Source organism: Barbus barbus (genome assembly GCF_936440315.1).
Source record: "Barbus barbus genome assembly, chromosome: 36".
Lineage (NCBI taxonomy): Eukaryota > Metazoa > Chordata > Actinopteri > Cypriniformes > Cyprinidae > Barbus > Barbus barbus.
In genome coordinates, this window is record NC_136714.1 from 27,037,576 (window position 1) to 27,059,765 (window position 22,190).

The 22,190-nt window shown below is 35.0% G+C and overlaps 2 protein-coding genes across 3 annotated transcripts in view; one reads left to right on the forward strand and one right to left on the reverse strand.

The window, feature by feature from the left end:
* Nucleotides 1-111: 111 nt before the first annotated feature.
* Nucleotides 112-13,377, reverse strand: LOC306856192 (WD repeat-containing protein 91-like). The gene is made up of 16 exons (XM_079395276.1): nt 13,322-13,377; nt 13,005-13,141; nt 12,090-12,269; nt 10,932-11,131; nt 10,684-10,783; nt 9,785-9,891; nt 9,104-9,272; nt 8,003-8,158; nt 5,802-5,980; nt 5,477-5,627; nt 5,115-5,209; nt 4,614-4,773; nt 2,784-2,892; nt 1,591-1,703; nt 1,321-1,518; nt 112-698 (listed from the first exon to the last, which is right to left on the reverse strand). The coding sequence occupies exons 2-16, from the start codon at nt 13,125-13,127 to the stop codon at nt 543-545; spliced, it is 2,196 nt and encodes a 731-aa protein (XP_079251402.1). The 5' UTR covers nt 13,128-13,141; nt 13,322-13,377; the 3' UTR covers nt 112-542.
* A 7,643-nt stretch (nt 13,378-21,020) lies between these two features.
* Nucleotides 21,021-22,190, forward strand: part of rab27b (RAB27B, member RAS oncogene family) — a 40,714-nt gene continuing 39,544 nt past the window's right edge. The window contains exon 1 of one of the 2 annotated variants that reach the window (XM_079394688.1): nt 21,021-21,288. Coding sequence is in view for 1 of the 2 variants with exons in the window: in XM_079394687.1 (XP_079250813.1) it covers nt 21,287-21,288 (2 nt within the window). In the remaining variant the exon portion in view is untranslated. The remainder of the gene's footprint in view (nt 21,289-22,190) is intronic. The other variant, XM_079394687.1, reaches the window with a different exon arrangement.

Below are 22,190 nucleotides of genomic sequence, written 5' to 3' on the forward strand. Positions count from 1 at the left end.
GATGAGCAAATACTCTAAAAAATACATCTTGTAGATGTAAATGCAGACATCAAGACATCTCCGTGATGTATTTGTGCTATCAAAACACACTTTAAATGACACACAGGACTTTGTTGATCATATTGGTTTTATTGTACAACAGGATGCATTATTTAAATACTTTATTACTTGGCTAAGTTGCATTTTATGGTTCCAGAAGTAAGAAATAGACACTATCTTAGAGGGACAGAAACATTAATGTGAAGCTAATGCCCTTCCTCAACTGACCTGACTCAACATATGTTCTTTCTCAAGTAACATTTCTCCACATGTACCTAGACATCACTAACTCGCGCAGAAACATAAATGCTTTGTGAAAAATACAATTTGTCATCACTCTGTGGATCTATATGGTCTTTTATCATTCAGTGGAAATGCAGATTTGTTGTCTTTGAATCAGTAATATTGTTTTGATATTCTAATGGTCAGCTGTCAGGGATGATTGGTTCATAAGACATCATGTGATTTAAACGTTTCAGATCCGCTGAGCATGATTTGTGAGCTCAGGGTTTCTGAGCAAGCAGCGTGCTGAGTTTGATCTTGCCGTCCATAGATGCGGTGAGGCAGGTGCCGCAGTCCATCGCCGAGCACCAATCAACCGTCACGACAGGTGCTTTATGACCGCCTAGAGACAGGACGCTTTCCAGACCCGCGTCCACCTTATTCAATTAGACAAGAAGAGAGAAGACATGAGGTTAGAGCCATAACATTAAAACTAAATCCATTAATAAACATTTTGATACTTGAACTAAAATAAATGTTAACTAAAAAAAAAAAATATATATATATATACATTATATATATATATTTCTCATTTTGTTTAAAGTTGAAGTACTAAAATAACTGAAAATAAAACTAATTTAAATATTTAAAATATATAAAATATTTACATATTTAAAAGAAACTAATAAAATGAGAACTTTGAAAAAAATTTTTTAAATAAATGTTAACTGAAATAGAATAAAATATAAAAATTCTATATTTTCAACAAGTTGTAAAGGCAGCATTTTTCATTTTTGTTTAGTTTAAATTCAAGTACTAAAATAATTAAACTTAACTAAAAAGGAAGAGACAAAAAAATTATAAAAATTAGGGAAATAACCCAACAAAATTACTAAACTTTAAAAATTACTTAACTTTAACTAACACTAAAATGAAAACAGAACCAAAAAGCTAACTCACTATACTATAAACCTATATTAATGATATTAAAATAACCCTGGTTCATAACGAAAGACACAAAATACTGGTGACAAAAATCCAAACAGGTGTAAGTGTTACCCGGTAGATAACTCCTCCGCTGCTGGAGCAGGTGAGAACATGTTGCCCCTCAGAGTCAAAAGCGAAGAGTCGACCGCGTGGAACCTGAACCTGTTTATAGCCACTGTAACCCGACAGGACAAACGGCCCCACGGCATCCTGGGACAGCGAGTACTCCGACTGTTTCACGCCACAGCGGTGGATATTCCACTGAACAAACTGATAACAAACACATGACATTTAGTGATTAATATACACATCTCTAGATATTCCTAAAAAAATTCCCATCACCTTCCCGTCTTGTCCGATGCTGAAGACGGTGTTCTCATCATAGCTAAACTCCACGCTGTACACTTCACCATCATGAGCCTTCCAGCTCAACGCGCTCTCATAGCGCTGCATGTCTGCAGAAACAAATACTTTCAATAAGCAGACTAAATGTGAAGTTTATAAGACGATTAATATCCAGTAATATGATCAATTTAACTGCACTGACACCATCGAATGAGAACAAAATGTAACTGATTTTATTGAGCCGAATAATGACAATACTGTCAATTGAAATTGTTTCATAATTTATGAACTTTGAAACATTGACACTGTTAATGAACTAAACTGAAACAACATTTAACTAAATTGAGCTGAAAAATTACTATTGTATTCTGTAGAGCTGCTTTATGGCTAAAATTGAATTGGTTTCATAATTGATTAATTTTGCAACATTGACATTGTTATTGAACTGAACTGAATCAACACTGAACTAAACTGAGTTGTAAAATGACTCTATTGTCTTCTGTAGAGCTGCTTTATAGCTGAAATGGAATTAATTTCATAATAATGAATTTTGCAATTAAAATGAATTTATTACTGAACTGGATCAGCATTGAAAACTGAAATAAATTGAGCTGAATAATGACTGTTTTTGAATTTGCTTTATACTTGATGCACTTCGGAACATTGACCCTGTTATTGAACAAAATTGAATCAATATTGAACTAAATAATTACATTACTGTCATTCGTAAAGCTACTTTACAGCTGAAATTGAATTTGCATCACAATTGATGAGTTTTACAAGACTGACAGTGATTGAACTCAATTTGATCAACAATGAAAAGAACTCAATCAAAATTGAACTGAATTGATCTGAATAATGACTCTATTGCTTTCAGTAGAGCTCATTTACAGCTGAAATTGAATTCATTTCGTAATTGATCAATTTTGCAACATTGTTACTGAAATGAATGTAATCATCATTGAACAATGAGTTAAACTGAGTTGAATAATGACTGAACATTGGCACTGTTATTGAACTGAACTGAGCTGAATAATGACACTTGAATTGAATTGTTGAATTGTTTCATAATTGAGGAAATTTACAACAGTAACGCTGCTTTTCTGAAACAATCCGTTTTTTCTAAAGCACTATAGAAATATAACTAAATCTACATCTCAGCTCCACTGTCACCATGATAACGTTCTCACCGAACAGTCGTATCATCCCATCTGCGGCTCCAGTCACCAGCAGGTTTCCGTTGTGGTTAAATGCTGTGCAGTTTATGGCTACCGGGCCCGGCTCCAGCGCAAACTGCAGCTGAACGCAACAAAATAATCATCATTAAAGTGACTTTTGTTTGTTTTATTATATATATAGCTTATATATATATAAACATACCAATTTGAAAAATTTACGGAATGCATAGTCGATATAAAAGACTGGATGAAGAGTAATTTCTTACTGTTAAAAAACATAGGTGTGTTAATTATCGGACCTAAAACCTCCTCATGTAATAACCTAGAATACTGTCTAACACTTATGGCTGCTCTTTCAATTCTTCGTCATCAGTTAGGAACCTAGGTGTGCTGTTTGATACCAATCTTTTCTTTGAAAGCCACATTTCTAGCATTTGTAAAAAAATATATCTATATATATCTGTCAAATGCAGAAACATTAATTCATGCGTTCATGACCTCAATTATTGTAATGCTTTATTGGGTGGTTGTTCTGCATGCTTCATCAACAAACTACAGATGGTCCAAAATGCAGCAACTACAGTTCTTACTAGAACCAGGAAGTATGACCATATTAGCCCGGTTCTGTCAACAAACCAAACTGGCTCCCTATTAAACATCGTATAGATTTTAAAATCTTGTTAATTACTTATAAAAGGTTAGCTACTCAGTACTCGAGCGAGCTCTTATCGCATTATAGTCCTCCACGTCTGCTGCATTCTCAAACCTTTGGCCATTTGATAATACCTAGAATATCAAAATGAACTGCTGGCGGCAGATCCTTTTCCTATTAGGGCCCAAAATCTGGAAAAATCTTTCTAATATTGTTCGGGAGGCAGATACGCTCTGTCAGTTTAAATCTAGATTTAAGACCCATCTCTTTAACCTGGTATACACATAACACACTAATACATTTCTAATATTCAAAACCGTGAAAGGACTGTTATGTTGCATGGGAACCAGATGAGTCCTCTGCACAATCTGACTTTGCTGCAGCATGGAACAACCTGCTGGTTCGTCTGGCCAGAGGAGAACTGGCCCTCCGACTGAGCCCAAGGTTTTTTTGGTTCCATGCTGGCTTGCTTAGTCGGGGACACTTCATTTCCAGCGATATCGTTAATTTGATGGCACAGATAGTATTTGAACTCAATGATGAACTGCCTTTAACTGAAAATCTATTGTTTACTATTGCCCTTTTGCAATATATACACACTATTTTCCTATTTGATACTTTAAAGCTGCTTTTACGCAATCTGTCTTGTTAAAAGCTCTATATAAATAGGCGACTTGACTTGATATTGAGAAGATTGACCTATTTTATTGCTGTAAAATAACAACAGCTAATAAAAAATTAGACCAACATCTCAGAAAGGAAAAAGACTGAGAAATAAATAAGCAAATAAAACAAACATCACAGGAGAAAGCAATAGCCACTAGATCAATCTGTTGAGCCAAAAGCTAATTCTAATAATCTTAAATTTCTTTTAAAAGAGCCCAATGTTGGTAAAAGTCTGAGATATAAAGGCAAGATATTCCAAAGCTTTGGGGCCACTGCTGAAAATGCCTGGTCACCACTCAATTTTAATCTAGGGACATCTAGATTACTTGGAGGTTTGTGTACATGTAGAAGATCAGTTAAATAAGAGGGTGCCAAATTGTGTAATACTAAGATAAGTAATTTAAAATCGACCCTGTAATGAATTGGAAGCCAGTTTAAGTAGCTAAAATATGTGATTTATGCTAGTGTTTACGAACACCCATCAGTAATCTCATTTCTGTTTTGGTGTCATTTGGCTCCAGTACCTGCTGTTTGACAGTTTTGGTGTCCCACAGCAGCAGCTGTCCAGATACGGGACCTGAAACTTGTGTGTCGCCCTCCGTCACAACACCTGAATGAGCAGCTTGAGCCGCGGCGGAGCAAACAAACGACGTTCCGCTCGGACTGCAGGCCAGCGACAGGATCCTGAACACACAGGAAGCTCAGAGTGGATGTACTGCATGTCTACTGTATACCAGAGATGTTCACGAGTCTTTAACCTGGAGTCCAAGTCAAGTCTTTGTCGCTGGAGTCTGAGTCAAGTCTCGAGTCTTTGGTCACGAGTCCGAGTCGAGTCTGAAGTCATTTAATGGCTAACTAAAAAAACCTTTAAAATATTCAAGAGTCCTTTTCCTCGAGTCGAGTCAAGTCTGAAGTCTATAAAAATGCGACTCGAGTCCGAGTCACTAACTCGAGTGCCCATCTCTGCTGTATACTTTTTAGAAACTAAAATCCTGGTGCATTATAGGTAATCTGTGAGGACTCACCGTGGATGAACATCATCTATTGACATCTCATACAGATTCTTCTTGGCATCCGTGTCGTACAGTTTTACTGTGCCGACCCCACTGCCGAGCAACAGCTATAGGAGGAAAATCACCACATAAATCAATAAAAACTAATCAAATACTAACAGTTTTTTTTTTATTTTAAATATGAAATTACACTACAACTCAAAAAATGAAAAAAAATTATACTTTTATTCGGCAAGGATGCATTACATTTCTAATGTTACAAAATATTTATATTTCAAATAAATGCTGTTCTTTTGAACTTCATATTCATCTGTTTTCAATATTGATAATAATCAGAAATGAGTAGTAAATCAGCATATTAGAAGGAATGATACCAGTCTGTTGGGTTTGGCTGCCCATTCCAGAGAGAGCAGCGGGGACTTGGACATGATAGTGGCTTTGGTTTGCATGATGGGATTAAAGGCCCAAACCTTCACCACCCCATCCACATCCAGACTGGCCACTCTCCTGCCGGAGCAGTCCACCCTACAAATGGACAGGTTGATGGCTAATTTCGCTGGTACTTGTGACTAGTGACAATAAAGGGCTACTACTACTAAAAATAACAAACATGAAACTAAAAACCAAAATGATAGACATTAAACCTTGAAAACTGTTTCTGCTGCATGAACAGCTATATTTAATGTGGACTGTCCACACCTGCAGTGCATGATGGATGAGTGATGCTCTCCATACTCCTCCTGACTCAGCTTAATGAAGGGCTGCTCCACTGCAGCTCCGCCCACTTCACAGACTCGCGCCTGATTGGTGGAGTCTGTTTGATCAGGAAGAGCTTCGGTTTGAGCGTCAGGATCCGAATCGGTTTTCTTCTCCGAACTCTATGGAGATCAGAAACACAATAATGCATAGAAACGTTCTAGACTGACCTGGCATGATGAAGTCAGTGTGATTTCGGCATGTTTAAAGGAATAGTTCACCCAAAAATTTAAATTGTGTCATTAATTACTCACACCCTCATGTCGTTCCAAACGCGTAAGACCTTCGCTCATCTTCTGAACACAAATTAAGATATTTTTGATAAAATCAGAGAGATGTCTCACCCTCACATAGACAGCAAGGGTACCATCATGATCAAGGTCCAGAAACATAGCAAGAAAATCAGTAAAAGAAAACTTTTTGTGCGTCGTGATACTCTCCAAAACGGAGGCAAGCCAGAGCAGACTGGATGACGAGAAGAATTGTTCAATAAAGTCGTTATTTTTGTTTCTTTGCACACAAAAAGTATTCTCGTAGCTTTGTAAAATTATGGTTGAACCACTGATGTCACATGGTCTATTTTACTGATGTCATTGCTATGTTTCTGAGCCTTGATCGTGGTAGTAACCTTGCTGTCTATGGAGGGTCAGAGAGCTCTCGGATTTCATCAAAAATATCTTAATTTGTGCTCCGAAGATGAACGAAGGTCTTACGGGTTTGAAACGACATGAGGGTGAGTAATTAATGACAGAATTTAGTTTTTTTTTGGGTGAACCCCATCCCCATGATGCACTGCAAATAACACAAGTTCTACCTACACTGTCAAATATCTTATTTATTTGTACATATCTTAATATTTTTAACAATATACAAATATATTTTATTGGAAATACTTTACAATAAGTTAAAAACCATTTGTTGGCACAAGTTTACTAACAATGAAAATATTTCTAAAGCATTTATAGAAAATTATTTTAATATGTTTAAGAATATTTCTAAAGCATTAATCTTAATGTTAAATTCAATATTTACTAACACTTTATTAAGGTCAAAAGTTCTATCTGTTAATATTATTTAATGGACTTAATTAGACCAATATGGTAAAACATCACATTCAAAGGATTTTATTTTATTTTTTTATATATATTATCATATCAATTATTTCCTAAAATATATAGTGAATTTTAACTTAATGCAAAGCATGTCATTTCCATCAAATTAATCTGAACATCAGATAAAGCCAGGCTCAAAAATCTAGTTTGATTTTATTGACATAATAACGTTAAAATCGGAAAATACTGTCAACAGACATAAAGAGAGATATTTTGCCAAGTAAATGATATATGAACAAACCCTTCAGTAAAAACCTTCAGAATATAGATAAGAATAAAACTGTAAGTTTTGGTGTATCTACGTTCTGCTGAAGTGGAGAAACAAACTCACAACCGTTAAAGATATACATTTATACCACGTTTTTAGGAATAAAACGTCATTTAAATCAGTGTGAATGAACTATGAACAAACCCCACAGTAAAAACCTTCAGAATATAGATAAGAATAAAACTGCTAAGTTTGGTGTATGTAAGCGCTGCTGAAGTGGAGAAAAAACTTTTAAAGATATGGATTCGAATTGAAATGTACATACTCAAATAGATAAAGTGCCATAAAGTAAACTCTTAAATGTGTATTTTGGATGTTTTCTTTCCACTAGTCTGAAAGAAGACTACTTATTTTTTCAGATTAGTTGTTATGGAAACAAAATAGCCCAAAATCTCAAAATTGACAAAAAACAGTGGCTTTGCCTGGATTTCTTTGTGGGATTAGTAGTTCATTCCCTCATAATATATCGTCTTGTATCTTGTATATTCTGAGTTTCAAATAGGTTTTATTGTTTCAGATCAAAGTTACAATCATGATTTATCTGGAAGCTGTTTAGTTTGGGTTATGGATCAGAACATTTAAAATCCTAATGAACAGGAATTGTACTTCCCGAACCAAAAGCACTGAATGAGTGTGTGGCTAGTGCTGCAACAGTGTCATGTGAGGAGCAAAATGCAGAAAAGCAGGGAACGTGCGAGAAGAGAGAGTGAGAGACCGAAAGACAGAGAGGCCTTTGTTCGGCTCTGGTGGATATTTTCTCGGACCTGCGGTAGGAGTTTGGAAAGCAGCTCTTTTCTCGCTTTCTCGTGGTCGTGCTGTCGTCTCTGTCGGGAATGACCTGTGGCCAAATCCACCGTCGCCATAGAAACAGTGGGCATCTTCAAGTCTTTTGCGCCAGGCTGATCTTTTGCTTTCGCAGACTGCAAAAAATCAGAGAAAAACCATCAGGTTAGCAGAAAGACACAGAAAAACAGGGTCTAAACTCAACCGTTTGCTAGATCAACTATCAAACTGGAATCCCAGAAGCCACAGTGAGCGGGCAACAAGGAAGTACTAGGGTCCGTGGAAAAGTTACAAGAAAAACAAAACAAAAAAGTAAAATGAAATTAAAAAATAAATATGTAAAGCTAAATATATAATAAAAAAATATTACAATTAATAAAATGAAATAACAATTTGACTAATATAAATAAATAATACAAAACAGTAACAGTACTAAGAGTAGAAAAAACATAATGTAACTTAATAAATAAATAATAACTAGGTTAAAATAAATAATTCAGCTAACAATACAATACAACATTAAGTAGAAAAAATAATAATGCAACTTAATAAAAATATAAAATACAATTTGAAATTAGATTATAATAAATAAATAGTACATTACATCTAACAGTACAATATTTTAATGAACAGAAAAAACAATAATTAAACTAAATATTTCCTAAATAACATTCTTGACATCTGTATAATATTAATTTTTCACAGTATAAATTTATATATGCCTTTTATAGAACAGGGTCCTTCTTCTAAACATGGATGAACCACTAAAAACGGTTACTTGTAGTAAAATAAATATTAATTGAAATATATATGTATATATAAACTTTTTTTTTTCAACTACAACATTTGTCATGTTCATTTACTTTACCTTGATGTACTAGAATAACTCAAATAAAAAAATAACTATTTTGAAATAAAAAACTAAAAATAAAGACAAACACAAAAAAATCTGAAATTTAAAATACAAAAATAAAAATTCTTTCTCGCTTTCTCTATGTGAGTGTATAAATATATATAGACACAGACAAATATAGAATGTAAGCTGTAACAGTATCTGAATGATTAAAATTAGACTGATGTACCTGTGCAGCGGCGGTGGGGTCCTTTCGGCCCAGTGAGGCCTGTGTGGGTGAGGATTGTGGCCCCGAAGCCATTTTCCCGGGGGCCCGTCGAGTCTGAGGGAGGAAGGTGGAGAAGAAGTTTCTGGATGGCGTGGTCATGTTGATGTTCCTCTGACTGGAGACGAGATCTCTGAGAGAAAACAGACGAAACATCGCTCATGTTTCAGAGAAAACATACACACACTACCTGTTCCTCTGTTTATCCTGTTCCTGGTTTCAACATCTTGAGTCTCCAGTAAATCACACAAAGAGGCTTTTTGTCAAGAATAGTTGCAGTTTGATTGAATAAAATGTGATTTAATCTTCATAAAGTGCTTGCAGAAATGACCTTTACGCCTCCTTTAGATGTTATCTGTGCAAATACATTGTGTGTTTCAAATGTATGCAATGAAGTTTTGATTTCATATTAGACTCTTTTTTTTTTTTCTTCACATGATTTTTCCCCAAATCAAAAGCTCAGATTCCGAATCGCAGTGATGTCCAGAAAAGATCACAAACACATCAAATCAAGACTATGGTGAGAAAGTGACATTTCAGGTGAATGTTTATTCACTCATCAGACTCTGTCAGTCTCAGTATAATAAGTTAATATATCTGTGTTGTGTGAAATGGTTAAAAGCGGATGATTGTCAGTCTCCTCACAGCTCAGTGTCGCCCAGTCGGTCCATGTGCTGGACATACGGCGGCAGTTTGTGATGCACCATCTCCTCGTCTTTCTTCTGTCGCGATTCTCCTTGCAGAGCAAATAACTGGAACAAATGCAAATATTAGATTACAGGCAAATGCATCTTTCCTAAATAACTACCCTGTTTCTATTGGAAGTGCATCTCTGTATATGTTTGCAAACTTAGGCATGAGCTGAAATATAATCATTTTTTAAAATTTAGTACTACCTTGAAATAATACAGCATTTTTGTTATTAGATTACTATTTATATTAAGTATATATTTATATATTAATGAACAGCATTTATATAATTATTTTATTAAGTATATTAATAAATTCATTCATCTGTTAATAGCTTCAATTATTAATCAGTATAAATTATCAGCAAAAATATACTATAATAAAATTATACCTTTTTATGTGTTATTATTTAATTTATTATTGCTTATATCGTGTTTCTGTTATTATTGTATTATATCATGTATATATATATATATAACACTGAATATTTATTAATATATTCATGGTATATCATTATAAATGTATCATCATATAATGTTTTATTATTCTTTACTAACAGTACTTTTATTATTAATAATAATTATATTAACATTTAATTTAAGTTATTAACTATATTATATAACTACTCTTTTAGAGCTATTATTATTATTTTATATATTTATATTATATTCATGATTAATGATATTTTTAATTATTGATCAGTATTGTAATTGCCTCATTGCACTTGTTTGCAAATTAAGCGTTGAGCTGGACTTTTGCATTTTTGCAATGGACTTGAATATCTATCTTGTCATATCAAACTAAGAGGAGTTACTAACTAACCCAACGAAACTACTACAGAGTGAATTTCTCACCAGCTGTCTGAACTCCTCGTTCTCCTCCTGCACAGTTTTGATTCTCTGTACTTCATTGTCGAAGCTCAAGAGCACAGGCTGGGGTGACGCTGTTAAGGAGCTCAATCAGTCTGATCTCATTACAATGAATGCACATCTAAAATCTGTACATGAGAACATTGAGTGTCATTTCTAGGCATCAGTGTCACATTAATGCTATTTAAACAGCTGAGAATATCATAATAGACAGTGTTTGGATATGCATGCACTGGAAGAGGACGCTCAGGAAGTTGTGCAGAGACACCAGGAAAGTGTCGGCCCATTGCCGGGAAAAATAAGGAGAGAAGGAGGGATTCTGCTCCGGCGCCGGGATGAAGGGCAGAGCGAACCAATCACGCCACTCCGTCTGAGCCTGCAGCTCCAGCGCCTGCTTCTGGAAAAACTCCTGCGTCTTCTCGGGATTCTTCATCTGAGAGACAGGAGACATCAGTCTTCCACTGATAAACTATACTGATCAAAAGAGAAAGGCCACGACTTCCCTCTCTAACCATTAGGCCACGATATTTAAACATATTGCATTTTTCCCAACATTTTTAACTTGTATGTTCAAAAATATTTAAAACATTAATCTTATAAAATTATTTATGCATTTGAAATTTTGTGGCGTAAATCCATTTATGGCACCTCGGCTTCGTCAAACAGTCTGTGTAAATACATCTCATGCCACTTCAGATGCAGCCTCTATTTCCTCTGCAGATGGAGTTTGTTGATAGTATACGCACTCTAATGTGAACATTAAAATTTGCAAAAATAAATTACTCCACTGCTCACAAAGAGAAGTATGAACACTGATGACAACAGAGTTGCACGGTCCAAAAGGTTTGTGGTATAAATGTGCTTTTTTTGTACTTGAAGCATGTCTTTTTCTTTTATTTTGTTGTCAGAGTGCACCAAACGCTTCATTTACATGTTAAATTCTCAACAGATTTCTTCTGGGGGGGGATGCCTAAAAAAGGTCATATTCCAAACTCTGTCACCTTTTTGACCTCTTGTGAGTTTGCAGGTATGATCAAGGTATTCATCCAGTTTTTCTACTTATATCGCTATATACAAAACGTCATTTTAAACTTAGTTATCTATTTAATAATCTATTTTATTATTATTATTATTATTTAATCTACTTCTTTGTATTAGATTTTTTGGCACATTATATTCATAAATATATAATTTTTAATTATAGATCACTAAAAAAATTCATTATCAGCATAAAATAATATAACTTTATTATTTATATTATTCGTGTCATTAAATATATAATGAAAATGGCACAACAATACTAATTTACCAAAATAGGCTTATTTTTTTATACCAAAATATTTATTTTTATATTTGTGTGTGAAATATGAGCTGGACGTGTTCTGGAGAACCTGAACGGTGTGTATGACGTAGAAGCGGTACAGACTGGTCCTCAGTTTGTTGACGGTGGGTCTGTAGACGTCCTCCAGTCTGGAGAAGAGCCTGCGGTCCAGATACGCCCAGTACTCCTTCAGACCCGTTAGATCATAACTCTGAATCAGCTGCTGGAGCTGATCGATGATCTTATCAACCTGGAATAAAACACGAGTCAACAATCCCTGAGATCGCAAATGAGCAAAACACAACATTAACACAGCATCACATCACTGTCTCTGCAGTGGATGGGTGCCGTCAGAATGAGAGTCCAAACAGCTGATAAAAACATCACAATAATCCACAGTCCACCAGTTAACATCTTGAGAAGACAAAAGCTGAAACAAATCCATCATTAAGATGTTTTTAACGAAAATACCATAATCCATAATATTTCTCTCCTGATTCAGACCACTTTTTCACTGGAGGAAGCATTATTATGAATTATGGACTCGTATTTTAGTTAGAAATTATGGTTTGGTTTTATCTTTTGTCTTCTCAAGACATTAACTGATGGACTGGAGTGCTGTGGATTATTGTGATGTTTTTATCAGCTGTTTATGACGGCACCCATTCACTGCAGAGACAGTGATGCAATGCTACATTTCTCCAAATCTGATGAAGAAATAAACTCTTTCTAATCTTGGATGACCTGAGGGCGACTGCATTTTTAATTTTTGGGTGAATTATTCCTTTAACAGTTCAATAATGTACATTTGACTTGTGCATGTTCATGCATACTCATATCTGAAAGCATAAATCTACTAAACCTTATATAATGTTTATTATGACCTGTTGTTATTCAGTCCAACACACAAGACTTCTGCAGATCAGAGCAGGTGAATGCATGAATCTGCACACATGAGGAGGTGAATATGCACACACAAACTCACTCTGAAGCCCTTCTCTTTGTCTGATTTGATCTCTGAGTCCAGGTGCTTTAGTGTGCTAGTGAAACCGCGATAGATCAGATACTCTCGCACCAGATCATCCGTCCTCTCCACCGCTGAGGCCATTCTCACGTAGTAGCCTAATGCACACAAACATACATAATACATGAAATATAAATATGGAATTTTGCATGCATGATTATTTTGCAGAGTAATTCATACTAAATGAGTTCATATATATATAGTCGCGTATAAATAAATAAATGCAATTAAAATGTTTTGCATGGAAACACAGCTATTAAAACAAATGAAGCTTTTACCTGATTAATAAATGTGTTTGATTCCTGTTTCCAGCTTCTGCTCGTCATGTGATGGTAAGCGTCACGTGACGGACTCGTGGAATGACGTCAGCTGACGGGCGCGCCACTATTCACACCCGCCGCCAGAGGGCGCGCGCACAACAACAAAAACCCTCAAGAAAGTCATAAAATATAATAAATCTCAAGCGTGCTGTTTTTAATTCTCATTGTCCTCGGTCTCAGCACTGATATAGCCTACTATATTAAAACCATCCTACTTTAGACACTTTATAGACAATATTTTAACTCTCAATAACTAATGCATGCATGCATAAGACATAAAAGCCTATACGATTTCTGTAGTATCTAAATGGTTTCTCCTAGACAGCAATGGCTCCATTATGAAAGAGCAAAACTGAACAATAACATATTCAGCAAAAACACCCGGAGGTGTTTGACCAGCTGATTTTCATGCATCTCATTTTACTGTCACGGCTGAATAATCAAACACAAGGCCAGGGTAAGCAATGACAACAGGAGCTTCAGAGACAGACTGTATATATTAACTTGACCTGAATTCAGTTTGCTGAATCTGCAGTCTTGAACTAAGATTACTCTGTGGAGAATGCTCATTATAGACAGCTATTGGTAGAGTTTAGATCCCATTAGTTAAGGTTAGTTTATGCCAAGGGTGTAGGTTTGATTCTGGCATTGGTGGGGACATAACAGCAGACAACATACATGTAATTGTTTGATCTAAATAAGTGCTATGGACAATTTAGTAGTGGCTGATATTGGTAGGATCATAGCGTCTCTTCTAAATTATACCCCCTTGAAAATTATAACAAGCGATGTCCGACTTTGGAAACTATACTTCTCTCCTTAAATATAAAGAGCTCAAGCAACAGATTAAGAAGTTACTCCAAATTTCACAAAAAGCTTATGCACAAGTCAGACACTGACGTAAGAGTTGCTGTTTTTGTCTCTTCTGAGGAAGAATTATTGACTTGTTTGCCAGTGAACCACACAGAGACATTTCTATTCTATCCAAAGCTCTGTTAATCCTAAAGCAGTGTAAACTGTAACCAAATTAGCCATGGTTTTGCTACAGTTTAACTATTCATATCATTTGTACTATTATACACTGACGCTCAAAAGTTTGGGATCAGTAAGAGTTTGAATGTGTCTTCTGCTCATCAAGGCTGTATCTATTTGGTCAAAAATACAGAAAAAAAAAAAAAATTGTGAAATATTATTGCAATTTAAAATAACAGTTTTCTATTTTTATATATTTTATAATATAATTTATTTCTGTGATGCAGCGCTGTATTTTCAGCATCATTACTCCAGTCTTCAGTGTCACATGATCCTTCGCCCTCATGCCGTTCCAAACCCGTAAGACCTTCGTTCATCTTCAGAACACAAATTAAGATATTTTTGATGAAGACCCTCCCATAGAAAGCAAGGGAGCTGAAATGTTCCCAGACCCAGAAACGTAATCGACGTAATCAGCGCACATGCATCGGGAAACTCTCCAGAATTGCGGAAGACATTAACAAGAATTGTTGAATAAATTATGTTATTTTTGTTATCTTTGTGCACAAAAAGTATTCTCGTAGCTTTGTAAATTTGAAGTTCACACTGATGTCACATGGACTGTTTAAGAGATGTCCTTGCTACGTTTCTGGACCTGGGAATATTTCAGTTGCGTTGCTGTCTATGGGAGGGTCTTCATCAAAAATATCATCATTTGTGTTCTGAAGATGAACGAAGGTTTTACGAGTATTTCACGATATTCTATATTTTTTTTTTTTAGATGCACCTGTACATGTTAGATGGAATTATGTGGATTATGATGTTATGAGTTTAGCTTAATTCACTATATTTTATAATTCCTGCTAGGGACAATTTAGTAACCGCTGGGTATTATTGGTAGGGACATGTCTCTAGCGCCCCTACTAAATTCTACACCCTTGATCAATGCATTAACCATCAATGTGCTTGTGCAATAGTTTATTTTTCTTAAATTAATGTTAGCTAATAAAATAGCTCTGGCCCATAATATTAACATTAATATTTATTTTATTTTATCTATATGTCTTTTTATTAAAAAAAAAAAAATAATAATAATAAAATCTTTTGTTGGTTTTGATTGCTTCTAATGTCATAATTTGTAAGTTGCTTTGGATAAAAGTGTCTGCTAAATGACTAAATAAAATAAAATAAATTATTAAAAAAATACATATACGTTGTGAAAGTACATTTAGTAATAATTATAGCAGAAAAAATAATGTCAACAAGTCTGTAAGAGAGAAATATATTTATGTTGTAAAATTAGCTCAGGTCCATTGAATCATACTAACGTTATTGTTCATATTAATACATTAAATATATTATATTTTAAATTGTAAAAATACATTTACATTGTAAAAATATAATGGAAAAAATAATATTAAAAGGTCACAATAAAAATATTTTTAGATTTTCTCACTGTAAGTCAGAATTATATTATATTTAAAAGTCCATATGTTGTAAAATATTATACTTATTATATTAAATTATATTTATCACAGTATTTATCAATCTTTGTTAAAGTTAAAATAGCTCATATATATATATATATATATATATATATATATATATATACTGTATATACACACACACACACATATATATATATATATAAAATTACATTTTTATATTTTATATCATATTTATATTCTATTTTACATTTTTATATTATATAAAACATTTTCATTGTAAACAAAATCTTTGGATTTTTCTCAAGAGCTAAAAAAAGGCATCTTTTCGTCAATAACTTTTCAGTAGCTATATATGACTAAATGAAGCATTTAAATTGTGAACCTAAAACCAGTTAATTTATGATGATAAAATAACACTTAAAAACGGGTATTAAATTAAAACAATGCAAAATAGATTTTGTAACCCACTGAATCTCATAAGTTTATTATTTTACCCTTTTGGTCAAAAATATTCAACAGAAACCCAGCAAACCCTTCCTTTCTACTTGTACTACTTCCTTATTGAGTCTAATTGGCATTTGATAAACAATTAAAAGCTATTGCGTCTCCACATTAGCGGTTCCCATGGAGACAGAGAGCTGATGCCATGTGAACACAGATCTTCACTCGGCTGAGATCTTCAGTAACTAGATCTATAGTGAACAGAACTAGATAGTGTGTGCTTCTAGATGACAGCGAAGGCAGCACTGAGAGACGGCAGAAGTGTGTCATTCTGTCTCAGTATAAAGCTGCTTGTTGTGGGTTTAGGGTGAGTTTGTATGGATGCGTGTGAAGTTTTGGAGATATGCAATCACTGCATAGGCGGATTTATCTTCCTATGTGATGCTTTCATTTGGGTCGGCATGCTTGTCAAATTAGATTTGTAAATTAGTTCAACACAAAGAGTTCATTGTTGCTGCACAAAGAGCATGTAAGCGCAGGAAGACCTGCAGATGCTTTCTTAATGAATCCAGCTCTTTAATGCAGTCTGTTAAATGAGAGAAGAATGAAAAATATGTTTGCTGTAAAGTATTAGTGCTTTTTAAGTCAACAGAGGGAGTTCTCTGCATAAATAATGAAAGAAAAAAGATGACTAAAAGATGTATTTTTATGCATTATATATTATATTTTAAATTGTAAAAATATATTTATAGTAATTCATTATTAATTATTAAATAATATTTAGTTTTTATTATTATTATATTATATAACAATAATAATGAATTCAATTAATTATGGTAGAAAAAATAATAAATATATAAAATATAATAACATTTTTATTATTTACATTTTAAAAATAATTGTAAAAATTATTTGTTCTTTGAGTATATATGACTAAAAGTAGCATTTTTTGCTTCTCAAATTGTTTTATATATTATTTCTTATATATATTTTTTAATTTATATATTGAATTTACACTGTAAAAATAATTATAACAGAAAAAATAAAGTAAAAAAATCATAATGCAGATACATTTTATTTATCATAATACAGATACATTTTATTTATCATAATACAGATACATTTTTATTGATATTTTTCTTACATATATATATATATATATCTAAAAGATTATTTATTTTGCTCACAAGTGATAATGATATTATATTTAAAAGTCAATACATTTAAAATTATTATAACATTTTAGAAATAATATATAATAATATAGAAAAGAAAACAGTTGTCAAAATATTATTCTATAATTCATGAAATATTATCATGTTTTACTTTTTTTCTTTGAGTAGGATATGTATACATGACTAAAGGTAGCATTTTTTTGCTTCTCAAAATTTATTTATATATTATTCCTTATATTTTTATATTTTACATATTTACACGAAGTAAAAATTATTATACAAAAAAATTAACAAACAAAAAAACAACAATGCAGATACATTTTATTCATCTGAAGAGCAAAAATGCAACTTTTAGTCATCTTTTTTTCCTGTATATGACTAAAAGGTGATTTTTTTTGTTTACAGGTGATAATGATATTATATTTAAAAGATGATTAACATGTTTTAAAATATTGTAACTTTATAGAAATAATATACAATTTAAACTCAAAGTAAAAATACGAAGGAAAAAAACAGTAGCCAAAACATTATTTTATAATTTCATTCCATTTTATAATTTTTTGAGTGCATTTTTACAGTCTATGGATTTGACCGCTTAGCTCGTGAATCCTATCAACCTGCGCACTTTGCCTATGTCTGCTAATACATTACTTTCTTTTTCTATTGGTCTCTGGAATTGTTAGTCTGCTGTCAACAAAGCTGATTTCATTACTTCCATTACTAGTCATTCAGGGTTAAACCTCATGGCCCTGACAGAGACCTGGATCAAACCAGAGGACAATGTTACACCTGCAGCACTCTCCAATAATTTCTCCTTTTCCCACACCCCCCGTTTGACTGGAAGAGGTACTGGTCTGCTCATCTCTAATAATTGGACATTTACTCCTTTACCATCTCTGAGTATCAACAGCTCTTTTGAATCACATTCGGTTACTATTACCTACCCTCTAAAAATCCATTCTGTAGTTGTTTATCGTCCTCCAGGATCACTAGGTAACTTTGTGGATGAATTAGATTTATTGCTCTCAACCTTTCCCGAGGATAGTACTCCCTTAGTCTTACTTGGAGGCTTCAGCATCCACCTAGATAAACCTCAGGCTGGACCTTATTTACACACGACACTGCTCCACTGATCATGTGCTGGTTACTCCACTGCACACCTCGGATCACTTCCTCCTCACTCTTAACCTCAACATGATTCCTGACACATCACATATCCCTCCACATGCGTTCACTCTCACCCTCCCGGCTATCTGCTATGGTTTTATCTTCGCTTCCTCCCCCTAAACAGTTAGCATCTCTTGATGCTAACAGTGCTACTGATACTTTCTGTTCCACTCTGACGTCTTGTTTAGATACTTTCTGCCCCTTATCTTCCAAGGCAGCCCGTGCCACCCCTTCTGCCCCTTGGCTATCTGATATTCTCCAAAAAACATCGTTCTAAACTCAGGGCTGCGGAAAGGGTATGGCGCAAATCACAAAATCCTACTGAACTTAATTTATTTCGATCACTCCTCTCTGATTTCTCTGCTAATGTTTCCACTGCTAAAAGGACATACTATCATGACAAAATTAACAATTCGCCTAACTCTCGCATGCTCTTTAAAACATTTTCCTCCCTCCTTTCAAATTCAAATTTGAATTTAAAACATTTTCCTCCCTCCTTTGTCCTCCTCCTCCTCCTCCTTCATCATCTCTAACAGCTGACGACTTTTCCTCATTCTTCATTAATAAAATTACAAACTTCACTTCACAATTTTCCACACCACAATCTATCTACACATCTTACGAGCAAACATACACTCATTCACATCCTTCTCTCCACTCTCTGAGGCAGAGGTCTCTAAACTCATCCTTTCCAGTCATCCTACTACCTGTCCGCTTGATCCTATTCCATCTCATCTCCTTCAAGCCATTTCTCCTGCAGTTGTACCTGCACTCACTCACATCGTTAACACATCCCTTCACACTGGAATTTTTCCCTCAGCATTTAAACAGGCTCGTATAACTCCACTTCTTAATAAACCCACTCTTAACCCAACTCTTTTAGGGAACTATAGACCGGTTTCCCTTCTTCCTTTTGTTGCAAAAACACTTGAACGAGCTGTGTTCAACCAAGTCTCTGTCACACAGAACAACCTCCTGGACAGTAACCAATCTGGCTTCAGAAGTGGACATTCGACCGAAACTGCCTTGATTTCTGTTGTTGAAGCCCTAAGACTTACAAGAGCGGCTTCCAAATCTTCATTACTTATCTTGCTGGATCTGTCTGCTGCTTTTGATACGGTCAACCATCAGATCCTCTTGTCAACCCTATTGAGAAAGGGCATCTCAGGAACCGCACTCCAGTGGTTTGAGTCTTACCTCTCTGATAGGTCCTTCAAGGTATCTTGGAGAGGTGAGGTATCCAAGTCGCAACATCTAGCTACTGGGGTGCCTCAGGGCTCAGTTCTTGGACCACTTCTCTTTTCTGTCTACATGGCATCACTAGGTTCTGTCATTCAGAAACATGGCTTTTCATATCACTGCTATGCTGATGACACTCAACTCTACCTCTCATTCCATCCTGATGATCCGACGATAGCTGCTTGCATCTCAGCGTGTCTAACAGACATTTCTTGCTGGATGATGGACCATCACCTTCAACTCAACCTAGCTAACACAGAACTGCTTGTAGTTTCAGCTAACCCATCGCTAGGATCATCTACCATAACTCCTTCAAAAACAGTCAGAAACCTTGGAGTTGTGATTGATGATAAGCCGATTTGCATTATACAATATTAAGAAGATCAGGCCCTTTCTCTCGAAACATGCAACACAACTCCTTGTTCTGGCTCTTGTTCTGTCCAGACTTGACTATTGCAATGCTCTCTTGGCAGGTCTTCCAGCCAGTTCCATCAAACCTTTACAATTAATCCAAAATGCTGCGGCAAGGTTAATCTTTAATGAGCCGAAAAAGTCACGCCTCTGTTCATCAATTTGCACTGGCTACCAATAGCTGCTCGCATTAAATTCAAGGCATTAATGTTTGCCTACAGAACCACCACTGGCTCTGCACCCCTTTACCTAAATTCATTACTTCAGACTTATGTGCCTCTAGAAGCTTGCTTTCTTCAAGTGAACAACGCATTATTGTGCCATCCCAAAGACGCACAAAAACACTTTCACAGACTTTTTCATTACCTGTTCCCATCTGGTGGAATGACCTGCCCAACTCAATCCGAGCAGCCGAATCCTTACCCATCTTCAAGAAACGGCTAAAAACACATCTGTTCCATCTTTACTTGACCCTCTAACTCTAGCACTCTCTATTCTAATTTTATTTTATCTATATGTCTTTTTATTTAAAAAATAAATAAATAAATAAAATTATAATAATAATAATTATCTGTACTGCGTTAGGCTAACCAACATTATTGATCTTTTGTTGGTTTTGATTGCTTCTTATGTCCTTATTTGTAAGTCGCTTTGGATAAAAGCGTCTGTTAAATGACTAAATAAATAAAAAATAAATAAATAATTACACGACTTGATTTGACGCCCCATTAAAGAACGTCATCATCTAATTAATATTCATAAGGGAATGTCCAATGATCAGGCTGCAACCTGTTGTTGGCTTTCACTCGGCGCTAGGACCCGGATCAGAGCGCGCCGCCGCGGGGCTGCTACAGATCCACTCGAGAGCGCGCAGGAGCCTCACACACACACTCATTAGTACACTTGAGGGAGTGTGCTTTAGGTTTTGAGCGTTTCATTGAGCACATTCCCCTTCGGATGAGGCGCGGTTCGAGCGGAATAAGCGGCGGCGGGCTTTGATGAGGATGATGATGATGAGGATGATGAAGAGCGCGAAACACCTGTGATCACGTTCAGCATCAGTCACTGAGATGTGAGTAAATCACTGGTGCAAACTCTGTTGTGCTTATGAACAGCATCATATCTGCTGCTGTGGGTCCGTGAGCTCGGTGTCGTGTGTGTGTGTGTGTGTGTGTGTGTGTGTGTGTGTGTGTGTGTGTGTGTCGGAACCCTGAGTCACCAGACACACACACACACACACACACTGCGTAGCATCACAACTTGTGCACATGAGCGATGTTCCCATCATGTCGATCTGAATCATGTCTGATACTGCTTGATTTCACTGCTAGAATGGCTTTGTAATGGTAATACCATGTTTTTTGTCCATTTACCATGGTACTAGCTGTCTATCGTGTGTGTTACTGCTTATATTCACATGCAAAAAATATTAAATTTCACCATGGTACTGTCAAGGTATATGGTTATACTGTGGACATGTACTATGGTATTAGCTCATAATCATGTCGATAAATGCATGTAACGTTACCATGGGGTTACCATGTTGGTTGGGTATTTACCATGGTACTGGCTCTCTATCATGTCTGTTATTGCTTATTTTCAGTTTCAAATAAATATTAAATATCTCCATGGTACTGTCATGCTAACGTGGTTTTATGGACATAGTTACTATACCTTTTTTTGCACATGTACCATGTTTTTTTTTAACATGCAGTAGTAGTTGTAGCTCATAATCATGTCTGTTACTGCTTGACTGTTTTCAAGTGTCAAAAATTACTAAGTTGTAGTTTTTTTTGGGCATTTACCCCTTTTAGTAGCTCATAACCATGTTATGTTTCAATAAAAGTAAGAAAATGGAGCTGAGCTGGCAACTGATAGTTTATAGGTTTAAACCTCACAAGGATTGATTAATCACCATTGAGCACCAATAATCTGTGACTGTAAATACACTATCCATTAAAAGAAGTCAGATAA